This window comes from Telopea speciosissima, chromosome 1 (assembly GCF_018873765.1).
Source record: "Telopea speciosissima isolate NSW1024214 ecotype Mountain lineage chromosome 1, Tspe_v1, whole genome shotgun sequence".
Classification (NCBI taxonomy): domain Eukaryota; kingdom Viridiplantae; phylum Streptophyta; class Magnoliopsida; order Proteales; family Proteaceae; genus Telopea; species Telopea speciosissima.
Window position 1 is genome coordinate 32,884,629 of NC_057916.1, and position 18,805 is coordinate 32,903,433.

Sequence of the window (18,805 nt, forward strand, 5' to 3'; positions counted from 1 at the left end):
GACTTTTGTAATCTAGACCTTCCTCCCCTAGCAAATATGATTTGCTCTCAATCCATGTCTCTTAGTCGTCTCAATTATTTTCCTCATTCTTTAGAACCTGTCGAACCTTCAAGAACCCTCAATATCATTAGATATTTAATTTTTTATTATTAATTGATATTGATTCGGATTGGATATATTTTGTTCCGGATTATTCTAATTCGATCTGGATACTCTCTGACGAATACTGATACCCATACACAGACACAAATCGAATTTGGATTTTTTGACTATCCATTTACATAATTACATCCCTACTAAGCTCTGCCCTTGGGGTTCTACTGAACTTGGGCCCAGACCCATCCCAAGCCCGACCATTTCAGAACGGGCCTGAGTTTGGGCTGGTATGGTGGCGTTTCGATCGTTAATTCAATAGGACCCACAGAAAGTAACGAAGGCCGTAGGATTCGGATTTCCAGGCTCTCTTCCAGTATGAGTCTTAAACGTGGCACCGTAGTAGTGAATGCCAGCGTGTGGTCATCAGACGGCTCTGTGTAGGAGGAACTAATGAATGCCAAGTGCGTTATACGCACCACCTGCAAACTCAAAGTGCAATAGCCTGTTAAGTTCGACGACTTTCTTCCATTTCTACCCCCATCTCTGCTCAGCGATACGTGACCATGTTCGCGCCAGCAGCTCGTCTTGCGAGCAAGAGACTGCTCGAGATCCGTCAATTATTTCGTCAATCTCAACAGGTCATCAATTGATCACTTATTAACTCTCTTTTTCCCTCTGATTTTATTTGATCTCACATTTTTGTTCCGTTGTTTTCATTTGCAGACCTCTCGCTCTTTCTCCACTGCTCTGAATTACGTGAGTTTTTCCTTACCCTATTCAATTTCTTGATCCCCTCTGGAATCCATTTTGATTTATTTAATTTTCCCTTTCGTTGTCATTATTTGGTCTTCCAAAGCATATTGATTCACCGGATAACAATCCCGAGATCCCGTGGGAGTTCAGCGATGTGAATAAGGAAAAGGTCAGTGAGTGATGCAACTCTGAGTTATCTCTCTATTATCTATTATTTATTGATCTGAAAATATTTGCCACGTTTATATCTACTATCTGTGCTATCTAGTTTTTTGTTTTCACAATGTGGGTGGCCAATTACTTTGTATGGTTGTAGTTGAAATGTGGTATAATTTTGGAAGTAAAATAGATCTGATGTGATAAACAACGACAATTTACTAGCTTTGTTGGATTTATGAGGCCTAGTACTTATCAATGGATCCCTGGGGGAGGTGTTTTGGTGTCCTCAAGCAGGATGGACAAGGAGACTCTCTCTCCAGTTACCTCTATTTTTGTAGGATAGGCATCGAGCACACTGCTTTTATTTCAGGAGCTAATGGAAATGATAGAGAGAATGAAAATGCACTGTTAATTTCACACTTGCAATAAGTAGATGACACCTTGGCCTTTTGGACCCGTATTAGGATTAAACAACTCATTTGGTTGTGACGTTGAAAAACCTTGGAGTTGTCTCCAGTTTTGAGGTTAACTAAAAGTAGAGTGTCTTGATCAGGATTAGTAAAATAGACATGGAGACATAGTTGTCACGGCGTCACGGCGATCCAAGTCGGTGGAGGGGTGTCACGTCGATATATCGACATGTTGCCTGCCATGGCGTTGCCATGGCGAGCATGTCGTTGCCATGGCGAGCATGTCGACCATGTTTTATTTTTTATTTTCTCTATTTTTAATGTGTTAATAGATGTATACTCAAGCCATGTTTTATTTTTTCTCTATTGTTTCTCAAGTTTTAAGAAGAAAATTCAGAAATCGAAGAGGGAAAGAAGACAGGAAGAAGAAATCGAAAGAAATTGAAGAGGGAAAGAAGAAATCGAAGAGGGAAGAAGAAATCGAAGACAGGAAGAAGAAATCGAAGAGGTAAAGAGAGACAGGAAGAAGAAATCAAAGAGGGTCGCCATGGCGTAGGTCGCCATGCAACCCTCTCCAGCGCCAGGACGCCATGGCGTCGCCATGACAACTATGCATGGAGATAATAGTTAATGGGGTAGACGATTGGATTTGTGCAACAAATAGGGTATTTGGGTCACCAAGTGGCTCGAATCACAGATCTACTATGATGTGGATCCCCCGTTGGAGAGAATAGAAAAAAGCCAATGGGTAAGGAAAGGAAGATGCAATACTCATCAACCAGTTGTTGCATAACCCTCATTAAAAGCGCCTTCAGTCATATCTGGAATGTGGTATGCCTAGGTTGTCAATATTGCCTCCCCACATTGTTTTCAAAGAAGAGAGAGAAGTTAATGTGAGGCTTGTTACGAGATGGAATGGATGGCCAAGAGGAAAATAACTTCCACTTGGTGAGATGGAATTGATTTGTTAGCCAAAAAAGATAGATGATGGAGAATTTGTTTATTTTGAATGATAAAAAAAAACTTTTGCCAAATGATTATTGCACCCTTTTCCAGCTTGTTTGTACTATCTCTCTTCTTTCAATAGGCAACACTCTATAGAAAGATCGGATAGCATGTTAAAGCTCTCCAATTCAATACCAAGATAACCTTAGCAGCCAAAAGTAGACTTAGAGCAAGGGAAAAATATGACATATAATCACAGAAACACTACTTTAAACAAACCACACCACCAAACTCCACTAGCTACAACGACAATCTCTGGTACCTACATTCTCCTATTTCACCCAAACCTACAATATACCAAGAAGATTAGGGAATGAAAATGGAAGTAGCTTCATGAGTGCCTCCTCCCTGATGAAGGAGCACTTCCTTGGATCGGTCAAAACCTGTTGTGGATCCCAGATGGAGATGAACAGGGTCCAGATTTAGTTTTGGTCTAGTAGGATATGTAGGGATTTATCTATTTACTTGGGATATTATTGTAATTTGCACTTTAATATTATATAGGGAAACTTGTAGATTGGGTTAGGTAATTAGGAGATAGAATTAGATTTTACTTCTACTTTAGTTTTAGGTTACAATTAGGGAACTTTCAAAATTTTTTTTTGGAAGAAAGTTTTTGCTACCATTTCACCTAAAAGCTCAAACTGTTAGGGAAGGGCAGCGTCAATGTATACATCAACACTCCCCCTCACTTGCAGGCCAAGATCTCATGGTTCCTTGCACGTGAGCTCACGTGGCATTTCCTTTGTGCAGCACCAAGGGAGAAGAAATGCTGGGAAAACTCTTCCGATGAATTTCCCAGGAGTCGAACACTTGACCTCCCTCTGAAACCATGTTTGCTACTGTTTCACCTAAAAGCTTGAACTGTTAAGGAAGGGCAGCGCCAATGTATACATCAATAGAAAGTTTTTTTGTGGACGAATGTGGCCTTGCCCCTAGACACAGAAGGGGGCGAAATGACTGCCCCACCCCCTTGAATGACGATAATGGCTATCCTGTTGATGCTTTTGCATGCGCTCCCATTGGCCGTGGACACACACAAGGGCCACTCTCCCCCATAGAGAACTCTTCCCCCCCCCTCCCTTTTTTATTATAAAATATACCTGTAATCTCAATCACGGGAGTAGAATTGAAGAATGAGTTGAGTTGTTTCTTGGTTGAAGCCTATGTGGCCAGTGCTTGTGTGACTCCCCTCTCTTCTCTCTCTTCCCTTCCTTCCCTTGCGAGATCCTTCTCTCCTTCTTCCTTTCTCCCTTTCCTTTTGTTCTTCTTCTTCCTTCTTCCTCTTTCTTTCTCTTCTTCCTTATTGATATTCTTCTCCTTCAACAATCTTGTGTTTTCTTATCTCCTTCCCTGCTATTACTCTCTGCATGTTATCGTTTTCCTGCTGTAAATAAAGAGAGAAAGGGAGAACGAGAGAGGAGAGGAAGAAAGAGAGATTGAGAGAGCAAGAGAATGGCTGCTCACACTTAATGTGAGAGAGTCCAATGAATATATATATACCACAAGAGAAAAAAAGGAAGAAAAGACACAAAGGCTAGCCGCCTTAGGATTAGCGTCAATCCCTCATACGCTAATCCCGAGAGGGATATATTCTAACACTCCCTCTCAAGTTGGAGCATATATATCTATCATGCCCAGCTTGTTACAAATATAGTCAACCCTTCCACTCCCTAGGGACTTGGTAAAGATATCTGCAAGTTGCTCTCTTGGCTTGACACGTTTTGTAGAAATTAATCCCTGTTGAAGTTTTTCCCGAACAAAGTGACAGTCCACCTCAATGTGTTTAGTCCTCTCATGATATACTGGATTTGAGGCAATGTGTATCGCTGCCTGGTTATCACACCATAGCTGCATTGGGGATGAATCCTCAAATCCAAGTTCAGCTAATAGCATCTTCATCCATACCAGTTCACAAGTTGCATGTGCCATGGCTCGATATTCTGACTCTGCACTGGACGTAGCCACTATACTCTGTTTCTTACTTTTCCATGATACAAGGTGCCCTCCAACAAATATGCAATAACCTATAGTTGATCTCCTATCAATAGGTGACCCAGCCCAGTCTGTATTTGAAAAATCTTCAACTCGTCTATGTCCATGATCAGTATATGTCCTGGAGCTTTTTTAAGATACCTCAAAATCCGGATAACATCCCAATGAGAAGTTCGAGGGGACGATAAGAATTGACTTACAACACTCATTGGAATGGTAATATTAGATCGAGTGAAAGTCAAATAATTCAGCTTACCCACCAATCTTTGTTATCTCTCTGGATTATTAAGAGCATCTCCCCCTTCAGCAACAAGCTTGACATTGGGATCCATAGGATTATCAAGAGGTTTACACCCTAGCATCCCGATTTCTGTGAGCAAATCAAGAATATACTTTTGCTGTGTGAGGGATATCCCCTTCCTTGACTGAGCCACTTCAACACCTAGGAAATAATTTAATTTCCTCAAATCCTTAGTCTGAAACCTCTGCTGTAGATGAGCTTTCAAACTCTTAATACCTTCGGAGTCATCTCCAGTAATCACAATGTCATCCACGTATACAGTAAGGAAGATCCTACTCGTACTGGACTGACGATAAAAAGCGTAGTCACTATTACAGTGTGATAACCTGAACTCAATTACCACTTTTGTAAAATGGCCAAACCAGGCCCGAGGAGATTGTTTCAGACCATACAATGACTTCTTCAATTTACGTACCATACCCGACTCCCTCTGAGCAACAAACCCAGGTATAGGCGACACCTAGGCATCCAGGCTCCTTGGTTGCCTAGGCGGTCGCCTTGCCGCCTTAATTTAGACTCTCTCCAATGCCATGGTCGCCTTCCCGCCTTGATAACTATGAACCCAGGAGGTTGCTCCATATATATCTCCTCCTGCAGGTCACCATGGAGAAAGACATTCTTGACATCCAGTTGATGCATTGTTCAATGGAGAGAGGCTGCTAGAGAGATTAAAACACGAATAGAGGAAAGTTTGGCAACCGGGAGAAAAGGTGTCCAAATAATCTACCCCATATAACTGAGCATAGCCTTTCGCCACCAATCTGGCCTTTAAGCGTGCAAGAGAGCCATCAACATTAACTTTAACAACATACACCCACTGACAACCAATAGCAGACTTCCCAACTGGCAAGGGAACAAGGTCTCATGTCTGATTATGTCCCAAAACCAGCAATTCTTCTTCCATAGCTATCCTCCAGCCAGAACTAGATAATGCCTCTACAATGGTCTTAGGAATAGGATAAGATGCAACAGTAGAAAGACATGTCCGAAAAGTTCCAGAATAAGATACATGGGATGAAAGAGGATGTTGAACACAACGACGTGTACCTTTACGATGAGCAATGGGAAAGTCCAAGTCAGAAGGAGGGAGACTAGGCACAGGGGCAAGATCTGCAGACGACGATGACGTGGTGTCGAGCGTAGGATCAAGGGGTGCAGTAGCTGCTTTTGAACGACAACTGTAAACATGCTGAATTGCAGGAGGAGCAGACACATGAGGTTGAATAATATATGTAGGAATATCATCATCCAAAATAGGCTCCATAATAAACTCATCGTGATAGGACTGAGACTCAAAGAAAGACACATCAGCAGTGATAAAATATTTACGAAGAACAGGAGAGTAACACCAATATCCCTTCTAAAGACGGGAGTATCCCACAAAATATATATAATAGCTTTAGGGGTCTAACTTTAATAACCTAGACGATGGTCCCGAATGAAGCAGACATACCCAAACACACGTAGTGGCAAATGAAAGAGAGGATCAAAAGGAAAGAGTATGAGGAATGCCACCACTTAAAATAGAAGAAGGCATGTGATTGATAAGATAACATGCGGTCAAAACAGCATCAGCCCAAAAATATTTGGCTACCTTCATTTCAAAAAGAAGGGACTGAGTAACTTCCATAAAGTGGCGGTTCTTCTGTTCTGCAACACCGTTCTGTTGGGGTGTGTCAGGACAGGAAGGCTGATGAACAATGCCATGTGCAGCCATAAATTCAGAAAAAGGGGCAGAGAAATATTCTCTAGCATTATCACTATGTAAAATACGAACATAGCAACCAAACTGATTTTTAATTTCAACAATAAATGCAGAGAATATGGAGAACAGTTCAGACCGGCATGTCATTAAATAAAGCCAAGTAACACGAGAGTAGTCATCAACAAATGTAACAAAATATTTAAAACCAAGTGTGGACGTTACAGGACAAGGATTCCACACATCAGAATGAACTAAAGAGAAAGGACGTGTAGCCCGTTTGTTGACTATAGGTGGGTAACTCACATGGTGGAGCTTCCCAAACTGACATGATTCACAATCTAAAACGGAAAGGGAACGGAAATTAGGATAAAGTTTCTGCAAAGTGTGTAATGAAGGATGACCCAATCGACAATGTATCTGATGAGGGGATAGTGTACTCAAACATGTAATAGATGGCGTGTCCTCAAGAAGATATAGCCCCCCCCCCCCGTGCGATACTCTACCTCTACCAATCGTCTTCTTCGTCTGAAGATCCTGAAAGACACAAGATTCAGGGTAAAAGGTTATTGAACAATTATATGCCTTGGTAATTTGACTAACAGACAATAGGTTGAAAGGAAATTTAGGTAAATACAGTACGGAAGACAAAGATAAGGTGGATGTGGGCTGAACAGTACCAGTGCCTTTGACTGCTGCAAAGGAACCATCAGCCAAAGTAACACTGAAGGAGGTAGTCTGTAAGGAGGAAAAACCCAGACATGTGATCTGATGCCCTTGAATCAATAATCCAGGGCTTAGAAGTGGATAGACACACAGTGGCATTACCTATTTGAACAAAAGTAGTAGTAGAAGGAGACTCCTGAGAAGCCTTTTGCTGATTATATCGAGCATACTCCTCCTCTGTCATAGTCAAGGTCACATGACGCTCCTCAAAAGGCAAGAACGGGGAGGCTGGTTCATTGTTAACAGTATTGGCAACCTTTGGTTGAGAAGGTTTGCCATGAAGCTTCCAACAGAAACGTTGGATATGACCAGGTTTGCCACAGTGATGACACGTTTTTGCAGGGCCAGATTTATCAGATTTGTCAGATTTGTCAGATGAGACCTGTGCACCAGGTGCACCAGGCGCAGTAGATGTATGACTTTTGCCAGTGCCACAACTTCCTCCATGACCACTACCAACAATGGCAGTACTATCACCAGAATTAGAATCACGCGAAGTTTCTCGGGATACACATAGGACCCAAGAGAAAGTGTCTGCAAGAGAAGGAACCTTGTCGCCACCAAGGATCTGAGAACAGACAGAATCAAATTCTGGTCCTAAGCTACCCAGAAAACTCATTACTGCCAACTGCTCATGTTGGTTCTGCATCTGTGTCACATTAGATGTAATGGGGAGCAGAGATTTTAGCTCCTCATACATCCGTTTAAAATCAGCAAAGTGTTGTGTAAGAGGACGTCCCTTCCGATCTACATGATAAAACTCTAGGGATAACTCATAGTTCCTTTATGGCCGGAATACAACACAGCCAAGTAATCCCACAGTTCCTTTATGGTGTTAATATGAGTCACAAGATCAACTATATTGCTATCCATTGAATTCAGCATCTGGCCCAAAATACGGGCATCAACAGTCTCCCATGTTGTCTCATCAGTACCCACAGGTTTCATCCCTGTCAAGTGATGTTTATCACCTCTACCTGTGAGAACTAGAGATACAATTTTCTGCCATTGCTGAAATTGTTACTACCTTCCAACTTCTTGGAAGAAGATAAGTGGATGAAGAGGACACTACCTCAGTCACAAACTTCGCCTTTTTGAGGAATAGGGTGTTGAGTGCAAGTCCTTTTTCCCTTGCAGATAGCAATAGGTAAATCAAGAGAAGTAGCATCAAGAGAAGAATCATGATCACTAGGAGGAAATGGATTACCTGATGGAGAGGATCCTGGATCATAGGATGGAGATTGACTGGGTAGAATAGGCACGGTGGTGGTGGTATCTACTTGCTTTCTTCGAGTACGATCATAAACCTGTAGTGGTCTAGGTTCTCCCTGAAGTGGTCTAGTCTCACCCTGAATTGGAAGATCCTCCGTCGCAACATACAAATCCTCATGAAACATCGGACCATCAGGAGGAACAACCATCGACACATCTTCACTAGGTATAGCACTCTCGCCCTAAAGAGGTGGCAACAGAGGAATGAGTTGTCTGGATGACTGTGATTTAACAAGAGTTTAACAAGTTTGCTTCAAATGTGCCTATGCCGTTGACTGCCTTTACATAGGAAATTATATTTATATACAAAATGTTAAGGTTGTGGGATGCAAAGTAGTTAATGTTTATGTGACATATAGGATTATTTCACTAATTCCTAAAAAAAATGGTGTTGCACTGATAAAGGATTTGGATTCATCCTTTTGGATCTATGGGCCATTTAAACAATTATAAAATTTCTATTAAAATCTGAAAATGTTGCTTTATGGACACCACTATTTAGTCCTTATATTCTCAAGGTAAAGTTTAATTTGGAAATGGGCCTGGGTTATGAACTTAAGATGTGATAAAAAGTCGATTTCATGACTAGAAGTTCATTCCATGATGGGTTGACTGGAATAAGCTGTGATATGTAGTTCATTCTGGCGTATCTACCTTTAGATCAATTACTTGATCAAGACGTATCGTCTCACCTGTCACCGTTCATTGACCAACTAGCTTATTTTAAGCATTAGATTTTTCGGTATATATACCATTATAAAATTATGGTTTGTTGGTAGATTGACTAGTCAGGCTGGTTTACGTATCTGTAGGCCAAAGAAATAATGTCCCACTACCCATCCAACTACAAGCAATCTGCTGTCATCCCCCTACTGGATCTTGCACAGCAACAACATGGAGGGTGGCTTCCAGTTTCAGCAATGAATGCGGTATGTTAGCATGTCCGATTTATTTCAAGTTGGTTTTTTTTGTATGATACATTTATTACAAATTGGCTTGCATGTGTATTTTAAGTTCTTATCTGAAAGATTTTTTGTCCAGTAAAACATGGTAGATACTTGATACCCCCCCCCCCCCCGCCCCCAAAAAAAAAAAAAAAAAAAAAGTGGATGCCTGATATTCTAATATTAAGTCAATGTATTGATAAGTTATCAATCACAATGAGCTTTAGTCTAGTATGAGATGATTTTGATTATATCTGATCGTGCTTTAGCTTTCCCTATGCATATCTTTTTTGGTAATGATTTTATTGATTAAGGGAGTGTTACATGCTATTGGTACAAAAATAACATCATAAAAGAGACAAAGTGATGAAGTATGGTAGGTTGAAACAAATCAATGCTAACTGAAACAGAATTGCAGTAGTCCAAAACACAGCAGAAACTTTGACTAAATAGAACTCTAAAACGATGAACCTGATGAAGGTGAAAATAAGATATATCCTAGTGAACCTATGAGGGTGCTTAAGTGGTAAAAGTATTAAAGGAAGTTAATGGTTTGATGATGAGAAACTGACAAGGACAGAAAATAGAAACTAAGAAAATATAATTAGAAACTCAGAAGTGAAGAGCTATAACTCTCAATTGACTGACTTAGTGACTGGACATCCACCAAATTATGGTCGAAGGTAGAGAAGAAGGATGAGCTTTAACATATCAAAAGTGAGTTCCATCCGACGGCTGAATTGGGAGAAACAAAGGACTGAAGTTCCGCAACTCAGAATATATAAAACCGAAAATCTCAGGTCAGTAGACTTAAAGGAAACCTGCAGAACATTAAGTGAGTGATACTAGCAATGATAGATAGGAAATAAACACAAAAGCAAAGGTCAGAAATTACCCGTGTTAGGCCTCTGTTGGAGATATAAGCTTGCTGGAATTTCTGCTGAACGGTTAAGGAAGAAGAAGAAAGAGAAACAGAGAAAAATGGAAGAAGAAGAAGAAAGAGGGAAAAGGGGGATATGACCTGGCTTCACTACCAAGGCCTATGTGAGGCTTTACCATCACCCAAGCTAGGCTTCACCACCTAGAGTTGCTGCTGCTTCACCACAGTACCATGCATCTCCATAGAGAACACACTTTTTTTCAATAGCCAAAACTGTTGGCTCTTGTGGTCCTTCATCTTTATTTATAATGAGCATAACACCATTAAAAGAATAGAAACTCCCCGTAGGGGATTAACTTGGCTGCCAAGAAAGTTTAAAAAGGAAACTGAACAATGAAAATAGAAAGTACATGGAAATAGAAACTCCTACTTAGCCTAGATTTTAACCAAGTAGTATCACAAGGAAATTGAAACTAATAGAAGTAGCAACTAGATAATTAGAAACTCTAAGCTCTTGGCAGCTTCCATCTTTCCCACACCACCTGTTCACATGGGGCCCATAAATCTGTTAAAAGATCTTCCTTTAGTGCTGCTGGTCGATAGCTATATGGCCAGAATATGGGCTTAAGTTGAACTTGATAGATGGGCCTGATACAGGCTTAAGTGACTCAACACACATGAGCCCAAACAAGCTGAAATAAAAGAACTTAAGGACCTAACATGGGGCTGTTTAAAACCATTGATTTTGGGCCTGATTTTAGCCAACCTGTGGGGCTAGTTGGGCGGCCCTTTCTCTATTGAAGCTGGTCTTGCACTGCATCACAAAGTAGACCGAAGTCCCCAAGGTCCTCATAGCCCAATAGTGACAGAACTACGAAGCCCAATTGAAAACGAAGATCATCCCCAAGACATAATCTTAGTCTACAATCTGTTCTTTTGCCAATTCATTTGCCATCTTATTTGCTGTCCTCGGATTCTTCCACTGGAAATAATTTGTAAAGGTGCAGCCATCGTCTGAAGGGCGTAGCTGTAACAGCCAGACCTGGTTGCAGAGTGACAGATCACAACAGTGGATGTCCTAGGAGGCAGACAATGTAGTTCGAGTCGCATATGAAAGGGCAATCTGTACCCAAAAGATCTGGACAAACCAATCACTCATGAAGGAGATTGATTGACTCCTTAGCAGTACGGTAGAAAGACAGCAGTGGAGATAAAAGAAGAAACTGGAAATGATAGGCAAGAAAGAAGGAGATGATTGAAGAATTACAAGGTTTAATGGAAGGGAATGAAGGTGAGAATGTGGAGAGATCGTACCTGAAATGAGACAAAAGGTCAGAGGGGAGGAGATTAGAGCATCCACAGCCGTGAGGTAACTCCTTCAAATGTCATTCAATATTCAACTCTCATAGAAGACGGGCCTCGGAGCAACGGTAAGGTTGCTCTGTTGCTAACTGTTGGTCACGGGTTCGAATCAGAAAACAGCCTCTCCGCAAAGTGGGGGTTAAGGCTGCATACATATACCCCTCCCCAGACTCTGCAGTAGCGGGAGCTTCATGCACTGGGTACGTGATGCAGTTAGACGTTGGGTTAAATAGGGTTATTGTAATTTTTTTTTTTTGATATGACTTAGTAGGTAGTTGAGTTTGAGTTATTCTCCCTTATTGCTGTTGATGGAGTTGTAGTTTGAGTTAAACTTTACTTTCAGTATCCGAGTAGGATTAGGATTCTTTTGTTTAAACTCTTTAAATAGCAGCTTGTAGTCTATGGTTGGATAGATCTGAATTTTAGAAAGTTGAATGAAATTGGGTTGATATGTTTGCTGCCAAGAGCTGCTTATCTTTCTCTCCTGTGAAATCCCTCTCGCATCTCATCTCTTCTCTTCTCTTTTTTTCTCCCTACCTTGCTGCCGCTATGTTCGTACCCAGTCCCTGCTCTGTTCTAACGTGGTTTACAGCCCCAGTCATTGCCATCGATCTCTACTGATACTCATCAGATCAGTTTGAGATTCTTAGGAGTCAATCCTGTGATAGAAACGGCTCACCCGACAGTGATTCAAGTAGAGATTTGATCTCCACTGGAAGAACTTCAAATCTGGTTCTGTCCTTGTACTAGATCTGAGTTGCAGTAATTTTCCTTTGAGCTTCGACCTCCGTTTGAAGTGGTGCTTTGTAGAATTTATTGGCCCTGGTGTTACGATAGATGATCCAAAATTTCAGGCTGAACCATGCGTGAAAGAGGGAAGAGTTTGATTGATTGAAGCATGTTGGGCTTCCACTGGATTTGGTGATTCGTGGTTCATGAAAGGAAGAAGTCTTCTTCAAGACTTACTTCCCCTTTTGAAATTCCAATTATGCCCTTATACTTTAGGTTAATTCATACATTAGACATATTTTATCTTTGGTTCCAAGATTACCCCTTCCATATCATACGCTCTGTTCCACTTTGGTTTGTTAATTTATTAGTTTGAGTTCCATTATTTACAATTTTGCCATCCACTTGACTATTAAGTTGTGTATTACCCGGGTGGGCCTATAAGCGATCCGAACTGGGCTATTGTAACCCCGGATCCGCATCAATTTGGTATCAGAGCCAAAATATTTAGCAATTACTAATCATGATAGGTCACATCACCAATACCGAGTTGTACAAGTTATCAGGAACTGGCTGAGAATCAACAAGACTGAGGCCAGGCTTGAGAGGAATGAGGTGTCTAACAAGTTCATGGGAGAAACTTAAAGCGTTCTCACTGAGATTTGTGCCCTTATGAAGAGGGCCGAAAAACGAGATGAAGTAGGGCCGTCTATACTAGCTCCTCAGTTTCATAGCTTACGGATCGAAGACACACCTCAGAGGCAGCAACTTGATCCAGCCATTCCCCAGGATGTTACTTGACAATTTTCAAACAGGGACTATGATATTAAGGTTGAGGTTCCGGAGTTTGGCGGCGAGGAGGGACCCGAAGATTTTCTTGACTGGGTTACTAAAGTCGAGAGGATTTTCACTTACAAGTCCTTCCTAGATGAAAAGAAGTGCGAGCTCATCCACACTAAATTTACTGAGTATGCATGTTCATGGTGAGATGACGTACTATATTCGAAGCTTGTTAGACAACTTGGACCCATTACTAATTGGGAGATCATGAAGCAGATTCTGAACGAGAAGTTTGTTCCTCCTAATTACGAGAAGGTACTAGATCACAAATTGCTCAATTTTCAGTAAGGCAACAAGGATGTCAATACCTACACGATAGAGTTCCACAAATTATCTGAGGTGTCGACTTCAAGAACAAACCAACAACGGGTTCTAAGATATATCAGCAGGCTGAGTACTAAGATTCAACTAGAGTTGACTAACATTGATTTCAGGTCTGTTGATGTGGCAGCTGCTTATGCCAAGACAGTTGAAGAGAAGTACATTTATCTGAAGAATATGCTCAAGACTCCTTCAACTTATAGACCTCGAGATTTGATCTCCGATGGAAGTTTTAACCTGAATTTCAAATCTGGTTCTGTCCTTGCGCTAGACCTGAGTTGCGGTAATTTTCTTTTGAGCTTTAACCTCTGTTTGAAGTGTTTCTTGGTAGGAGTCGATAGGCCCTGGTGTCACGATAGAGCATCCGAAATTTCAGGCTAAACCATGTGTGAAAGAGGGAGTTCGATCGACTGAAGTGTGTTGGGCTTCCGCTTGATATTGGGATTCCTGGTTCACGACAAGAAGAAGAAAATTCTTCTTCAAGATACTTACTCCCCCTTTTGAAATTTCAATTATACCCTTAAACTTTAGGTTAAGTCATCCATCAGACATATTTTATCTTTGTTTCTAAGATTACCCCTTCCCTATCATACACTCTATTCCACTTTGGTTTGTTTCTTTGTTAGTTTGAGTTCCATTATTTACAGTTTTGCCCTCCACTTGACTATTTGAGGTGTGTCTTATCTGGGTGGGTCCATAAGTGATCCGAATTGGGTTACTGTAACCCCGGATCCACATCAATTTGGTACGCCCTTTTTATTCAACTCTATTCTAATCCAAAATTCTCTCCATCATATCAATGGGTACATGCTTATTATATAGATGATGAAATGAAACAAAGGCTCCTAATTTCAAATTTGAAACTGTAGTAATTAGTTAACAACTACCAAATCCCCTATGCATATCCAACTTTCCTAATATAAAAATATTGCAAAATTTAGAGGATAATCCCAAATCTCCTATGTGTAACTACATCAGTTGGGTCTGTAGTTTACCCATCGTCAATGAGTCCAAAACGGCTAGGAATTATCCTATCACCTGTATTATAACATGTAGGAAAAAAAACTGTACCATTCATATTGTAATCTGATGTTAATGCCTCCATCTATGTCTGTGTTCTATCTGCATATGTTACATTTTTTTTAAAACTTGTGCATTCCACCCCAATGATGCTGACAATCTTCAACCCCTCCCCCAAAAAATGAAAAAGTGAAAAATCATAAAAAAACGAAAGCCGTTCTCTTTGTTCTATTGTGAAATTCTCTTTTTCGTGGAGACTGAGATCTGTCAATTCTATGGCTGATGAGTTGCGCGCGCAGGGGGGTATAAGAAATTTTTGTATTTGGGTCGTTCTTCCCCTGCTGGTCTTTCCCTTTTAGGTTTCCCCCCTATTGCTTAGACCTGTCTCTACATTCCATTTTTATTGCCAAAAAAAGAAAAAGGAATGCAGTAAAAGTTCATCATTGGGTACCCCTTCCCCCCCCACCTCCTCCCATCAATGAATTTAGCTCTATTTATTTGATGATTGATGTGTCCATAGCTGTCAAGGCGGCAAGACGACCCAAGGCGTTGGAGGGGTGTCTAAGCATTTAGGCAACAAGGCGCCCGCCTAGGCAACTAAAGCGCCCCAAGTGTTATTTTTTATTTTTCCCCTTTTTTAACATTATTTAGTATGCTACAATATATATCTTATATCATAAAAAATCAACATTATGCCTCCTCAAGTCATCAAAAATCAACATTAAGCAACCTCAAGTCATCATAAATCAACATTAAGTCACATCAAGTCATCAAGAATCATTATTAAGCCACATCAAGTCATCAAAAATCAACATAGAACTAGAAGACAACAAAACATACATTTGGTTTATATTGTTCCTAGAAAATATTATCTTATCTATAAGTAATTAAATTGCTCTCGATTTAGAAAAATGTTCTTGTTCTCTAAGTTTGACCAGTCAAATGAATTTTTTTTTTACTTGAGACTTTTAGTATTAGGTAGAGCATAAAATCCACTTTCCAACAAATCCAAAATTGCTTAAATCTGATTTATATTGAAGAAATTATATTCCGGTCAAACCTTATTTGGTATGCAGGCGAATGCTGTCAAAATCGCTATGAATGAAAATAATTTTTTAGATATCAAAACAAATGAATATTTTACCGCATTTTTGGTTTTTAACAATGTTTTACCATATTAAGATTTATAGAATTTTTAGATTTGAGAAAAACCCCAACATTAGAAAGTTGAAAATTTAACCCACCGTAGAAAATCCAGTTTTTGTTCTTGAACTTGGGGGTACTTTTTATCCTTTTGGAAATTGATTTTCTAACTATTTTAATTGGATTCAAATAGGGGGTATTTGCTTATTTATGAATAATATCTTAAGTAATTGAAATACCAAATATAAAAACATTTACTTAAGTGATATTTGGCATAAATAAGTGCCAGAACCGGGTTCTATACCAATCAAACCAGTGTAAGGCGCCTTGCAATAAGACGACAGTCGCGTAGACCCCTACAAAACCGCCTGGACGCCAAGGCGACGCCTTGACAACTATGGATGTGTCTAAGCTTAATTCTTTCCTATTAGGATAAGTATAATCTATAGGTTGACCTGCCATGAATTGAAGTCCCATCCTCATGCTTACATTACTTGTGTTAATTTGGTCTACTATGGATGGTACAGGTGGCTAAGGTTATAGAAGTTGCTCCAATTCGTGTATATGAAGTTGCAACATTTTATTCAATGTTCAACCGGACAAAGGTGAGTACTTGGGTCTGTTTTCTTTTATTTTATTTGCTTTTTTTTTTAAATCTTTTCTTCTTGAGATTTGAATTGTCTTTGATAAATTGGATATGTAATTGCAGACTTTGATGCTTGAACCTAGATACTAATTGTATTGTGCAATTTTTTGTAATGGGCTTTTAGGTTGGCAAACATCATCTGTTGGTCTGTGGCACATCACCTTGTATGATACGTGGATCTCGTGAAATAGAAGAGGCCTTACTGAATCACCTGGGAGTGAAGCGCAATGGTGAAGTCTGATGAGACATGTTTTGTTTCTCTTATAGCCTCATATTGCTTTACAAGTATTTATAACTCTTTAAGACCATGGCCTGTAGAATTGGAACCTAGAATTGCAGAGTGAAATTTGACATCCTCACTGACAGATGTCTGTTATTTTGATTTTCTGCAGAGGTAACAAAGGATGGCATGTTTTCTGTTGGGGAAATGGAATGCATGGTGAGAATCTCCTTGTAAACTACTCGAGAACCCATGTTTGGTTTCATTTCAGGCCTACTTGCTCTTTGTTGGGGTGACTCTAGATGGTACCTGAGAGATTTAAAATACACGTTGATCCATTTGCCCTGATTTACTTGTTCCCAAAAAAAAATTATTTAAATTTTTTTTTAATGATCAATGCACAGTGGGATGTAACTCTGGTGGTTTTCTGCAGGGTTGTTGTGTTAATGCTCCCATGATTGCTGTGGCTGACTACTCCAACGGTTCAGAAGGATACACTTACAATTACTATGTGTGTACAATATGATCCCCTTCTCACATTTGTGTCTTTTGAGGTCTCCATTGACTTAACTGTGGAATTATATCTGTTTTCTCTTTTTTTTATTAGGAGGATGTCACTCCAAAGCGAGTTGTTGAGATTGTTGAGATGTTGAGAAGGGGGGAAAAACCACCGGTATGACTATTTAGCATGCATGGGCCATTGATTTCCTTATGTGTAATCTAGATATTGCTTTTAATATCTGTTCTATGTTGCAGGTTGGCACTCAGAATCCACGTCGTATAAGAAGTGGACCTGAAGGAGGGAACACGACTTTGCTAAGTGAGCCAAACCCTCCCCCTTGCCGGGACCTTGATGCCTGATAATTTTAAAATAGATAATGTTGTTCCCAATAATGCAAATATTGCATATTTGATTGATCTCCCTTCATCGGAGGCTCTGTTATTGTTATTTGCTCAACCATTTGGGTTGATCTGCCTGCATGTTTTTCGATTAGCAATTAATATATCCGAGTTTCCTCATAAATTTTGAATTTTGGCCATCCACTTGTTACAGATAATCTACTATAATTGCTGTTGAATGACTTCCACCATGGATCCATGAATTGTTAAATGATTGTTTGCACTTGTAGCAGTGGGGATGTGCTGCTTCTTGTTATTGTAAATTTTCTTGGGAGATAAGAATGTGTCACACTGTCCTCAAAAGTCCGTTTTTTTTCTGAGTTTTATTCTTTTACATGGAAAAAGATGTCTCAACCGAAGATGGGAGTAGTGGAGTCATGCCTTGGTTCCATTCTGTTAGTGGCAAGAGCAGGAAAGTACTTGGGGTTTTAGTAAATCCCAATCATATTGTTGTCTCCATTAACCTTCTGCTGACATTGAATTTCTGGATATTTAACCAAAAGTTTGTACTACCATTGCGCCTCTTGTGGTTGTCACCATCACTTGTAATGCAATACTTGTTTAATCCAATTGCTTTGCAAGATATTGTCATAACAAACTGATTCGGGTAGACTTTTGGGGTGTCATTGTCACTGTGGCATACGCGACACTAAACCTTTTCGGTATACCTTGATAATAAAATCTGTCCGAAAATCAAAACTGGATCTAGTGGATTTACATGTTCATGGGTACCGAGCAGGCAAAGTTTGATTACTCCATCACTCCCAAATGATCAGATACATACCGTGTATAAAAATTGCACTGCCATCATTGTTTCCTTTTCTGGGTAAACTCAGACAGTGAGTAATCTTACACAGTTTAAGCAATCTCTTGGATCACCAAAAACCTTCTCTGATTGACAGAACGTCCCACTATTGACACTTGAAAAAGCAGCTTTCAAGGTTTAGTCACTTCGGTGAATCGCTTGGGCCCAGGTATATTTTTGGTGCCATGGAACTAGACCAGTGAGCTTTGAATGCTGCTCTAAAAGTATGCCCAGTTATTAACTTTTAACTTGGAAGTATGAATATGAATATTACCATTAAAAAATAACTTGAATGTATGAATTCATTGAATCCTTCTTATCCTAAGTGCTTGAAGGAAAAAAACTTGGAAGTACGAATTCTAGGCCCCATTAGGTTAGAAGTGGAGGGAAAGAGTGACGTGGAATACCCTCTTCACCTGAAGAGGGAGGGGAGTGAAACTGTTCATTTGCATAATAAAGGATGGGGGCCATGGGGCACCGGAGGGAAATAGAGTGAAGTGGAATGAGTAACTGAAAGGGGTGGGGGAAAGTTAAACTTTTCATTAGCAAAATAAAGGATGGATACTCTGGTTGGCG

General features: G+C 40.1%; 1 protein-coding gene across 3 annotated transcripts; it reads left to right on the plus strand.

Moving 5' to 3' along the window:
• The first annotated feature begins 560 nt into the window (after positions 1–560).
• On the plus strand, positions 561–17,548 carry LOC122662400 (NADH dehydrogenase [ubiquinone] flavoprotein 2, mitochondrial). Of its 3 annotated transcripts, none has more exons than XM_043858032.1 (10): positions 563–735; positions 824–852; positions 953–1,018; positions 9,232–9,348; positions 16,186–16,263; positions 16,429–16,534; positions 16,697–16,743; positions 16,958–17,035; positions 17,132–17,197; positions 17,281–17,548. In XM_043858032.1, exons 1-10 carry the CDS (start codon positions 660–662, stop codon positions 17,383–17,385), a joined length of 768 nt encoding a protein of 255 aa, XP_043713967.1. In that variant the 5' UTR covers positions 563–659; the 3' UTR covers positions 17,386–17,548. The 3 variants fall into 3 exon arrangements, with proteins under 3 accessions (XP_043713975.1, XP_043713967.1, XP_043713962.1); XM_043858027.1 differs by having other exon boundaries at positions 564–734; positions 820–852; XM_043858040.1 differs by lacking the exon at positions 16,186–16,263 and having other exon boundaries at positions 561–734; positions 820–852.
• The last annotated feature ends 1,257 nt before the right edge of the window (positions 17,549–18,805 follow it).

Bases quoted from the DNA above. Each gene is read 5' to 3' on its own strand.
- LOC122662400 (XM_043858027.1), top strand. From the start codon at position 660: ATGTTCGCGCCAGCAGCTCGTCTTGCGAGCAAGAGACTGCTCGAGATC. The intron at 853-952 runs GTGAGTTTTTCC...GGTCTTCCAAAG, and splicing joins TCTCCACTGCTCTGAATTAC to CATATTGATTCACCGGATAA. The intron at 17,198-17,280 runs GTATGACTATTT...TCTATGTTGCAG, and splicing joins GAAGGGGGGAAAAACCACCG to GTTGGCACTCAGAATCCACG.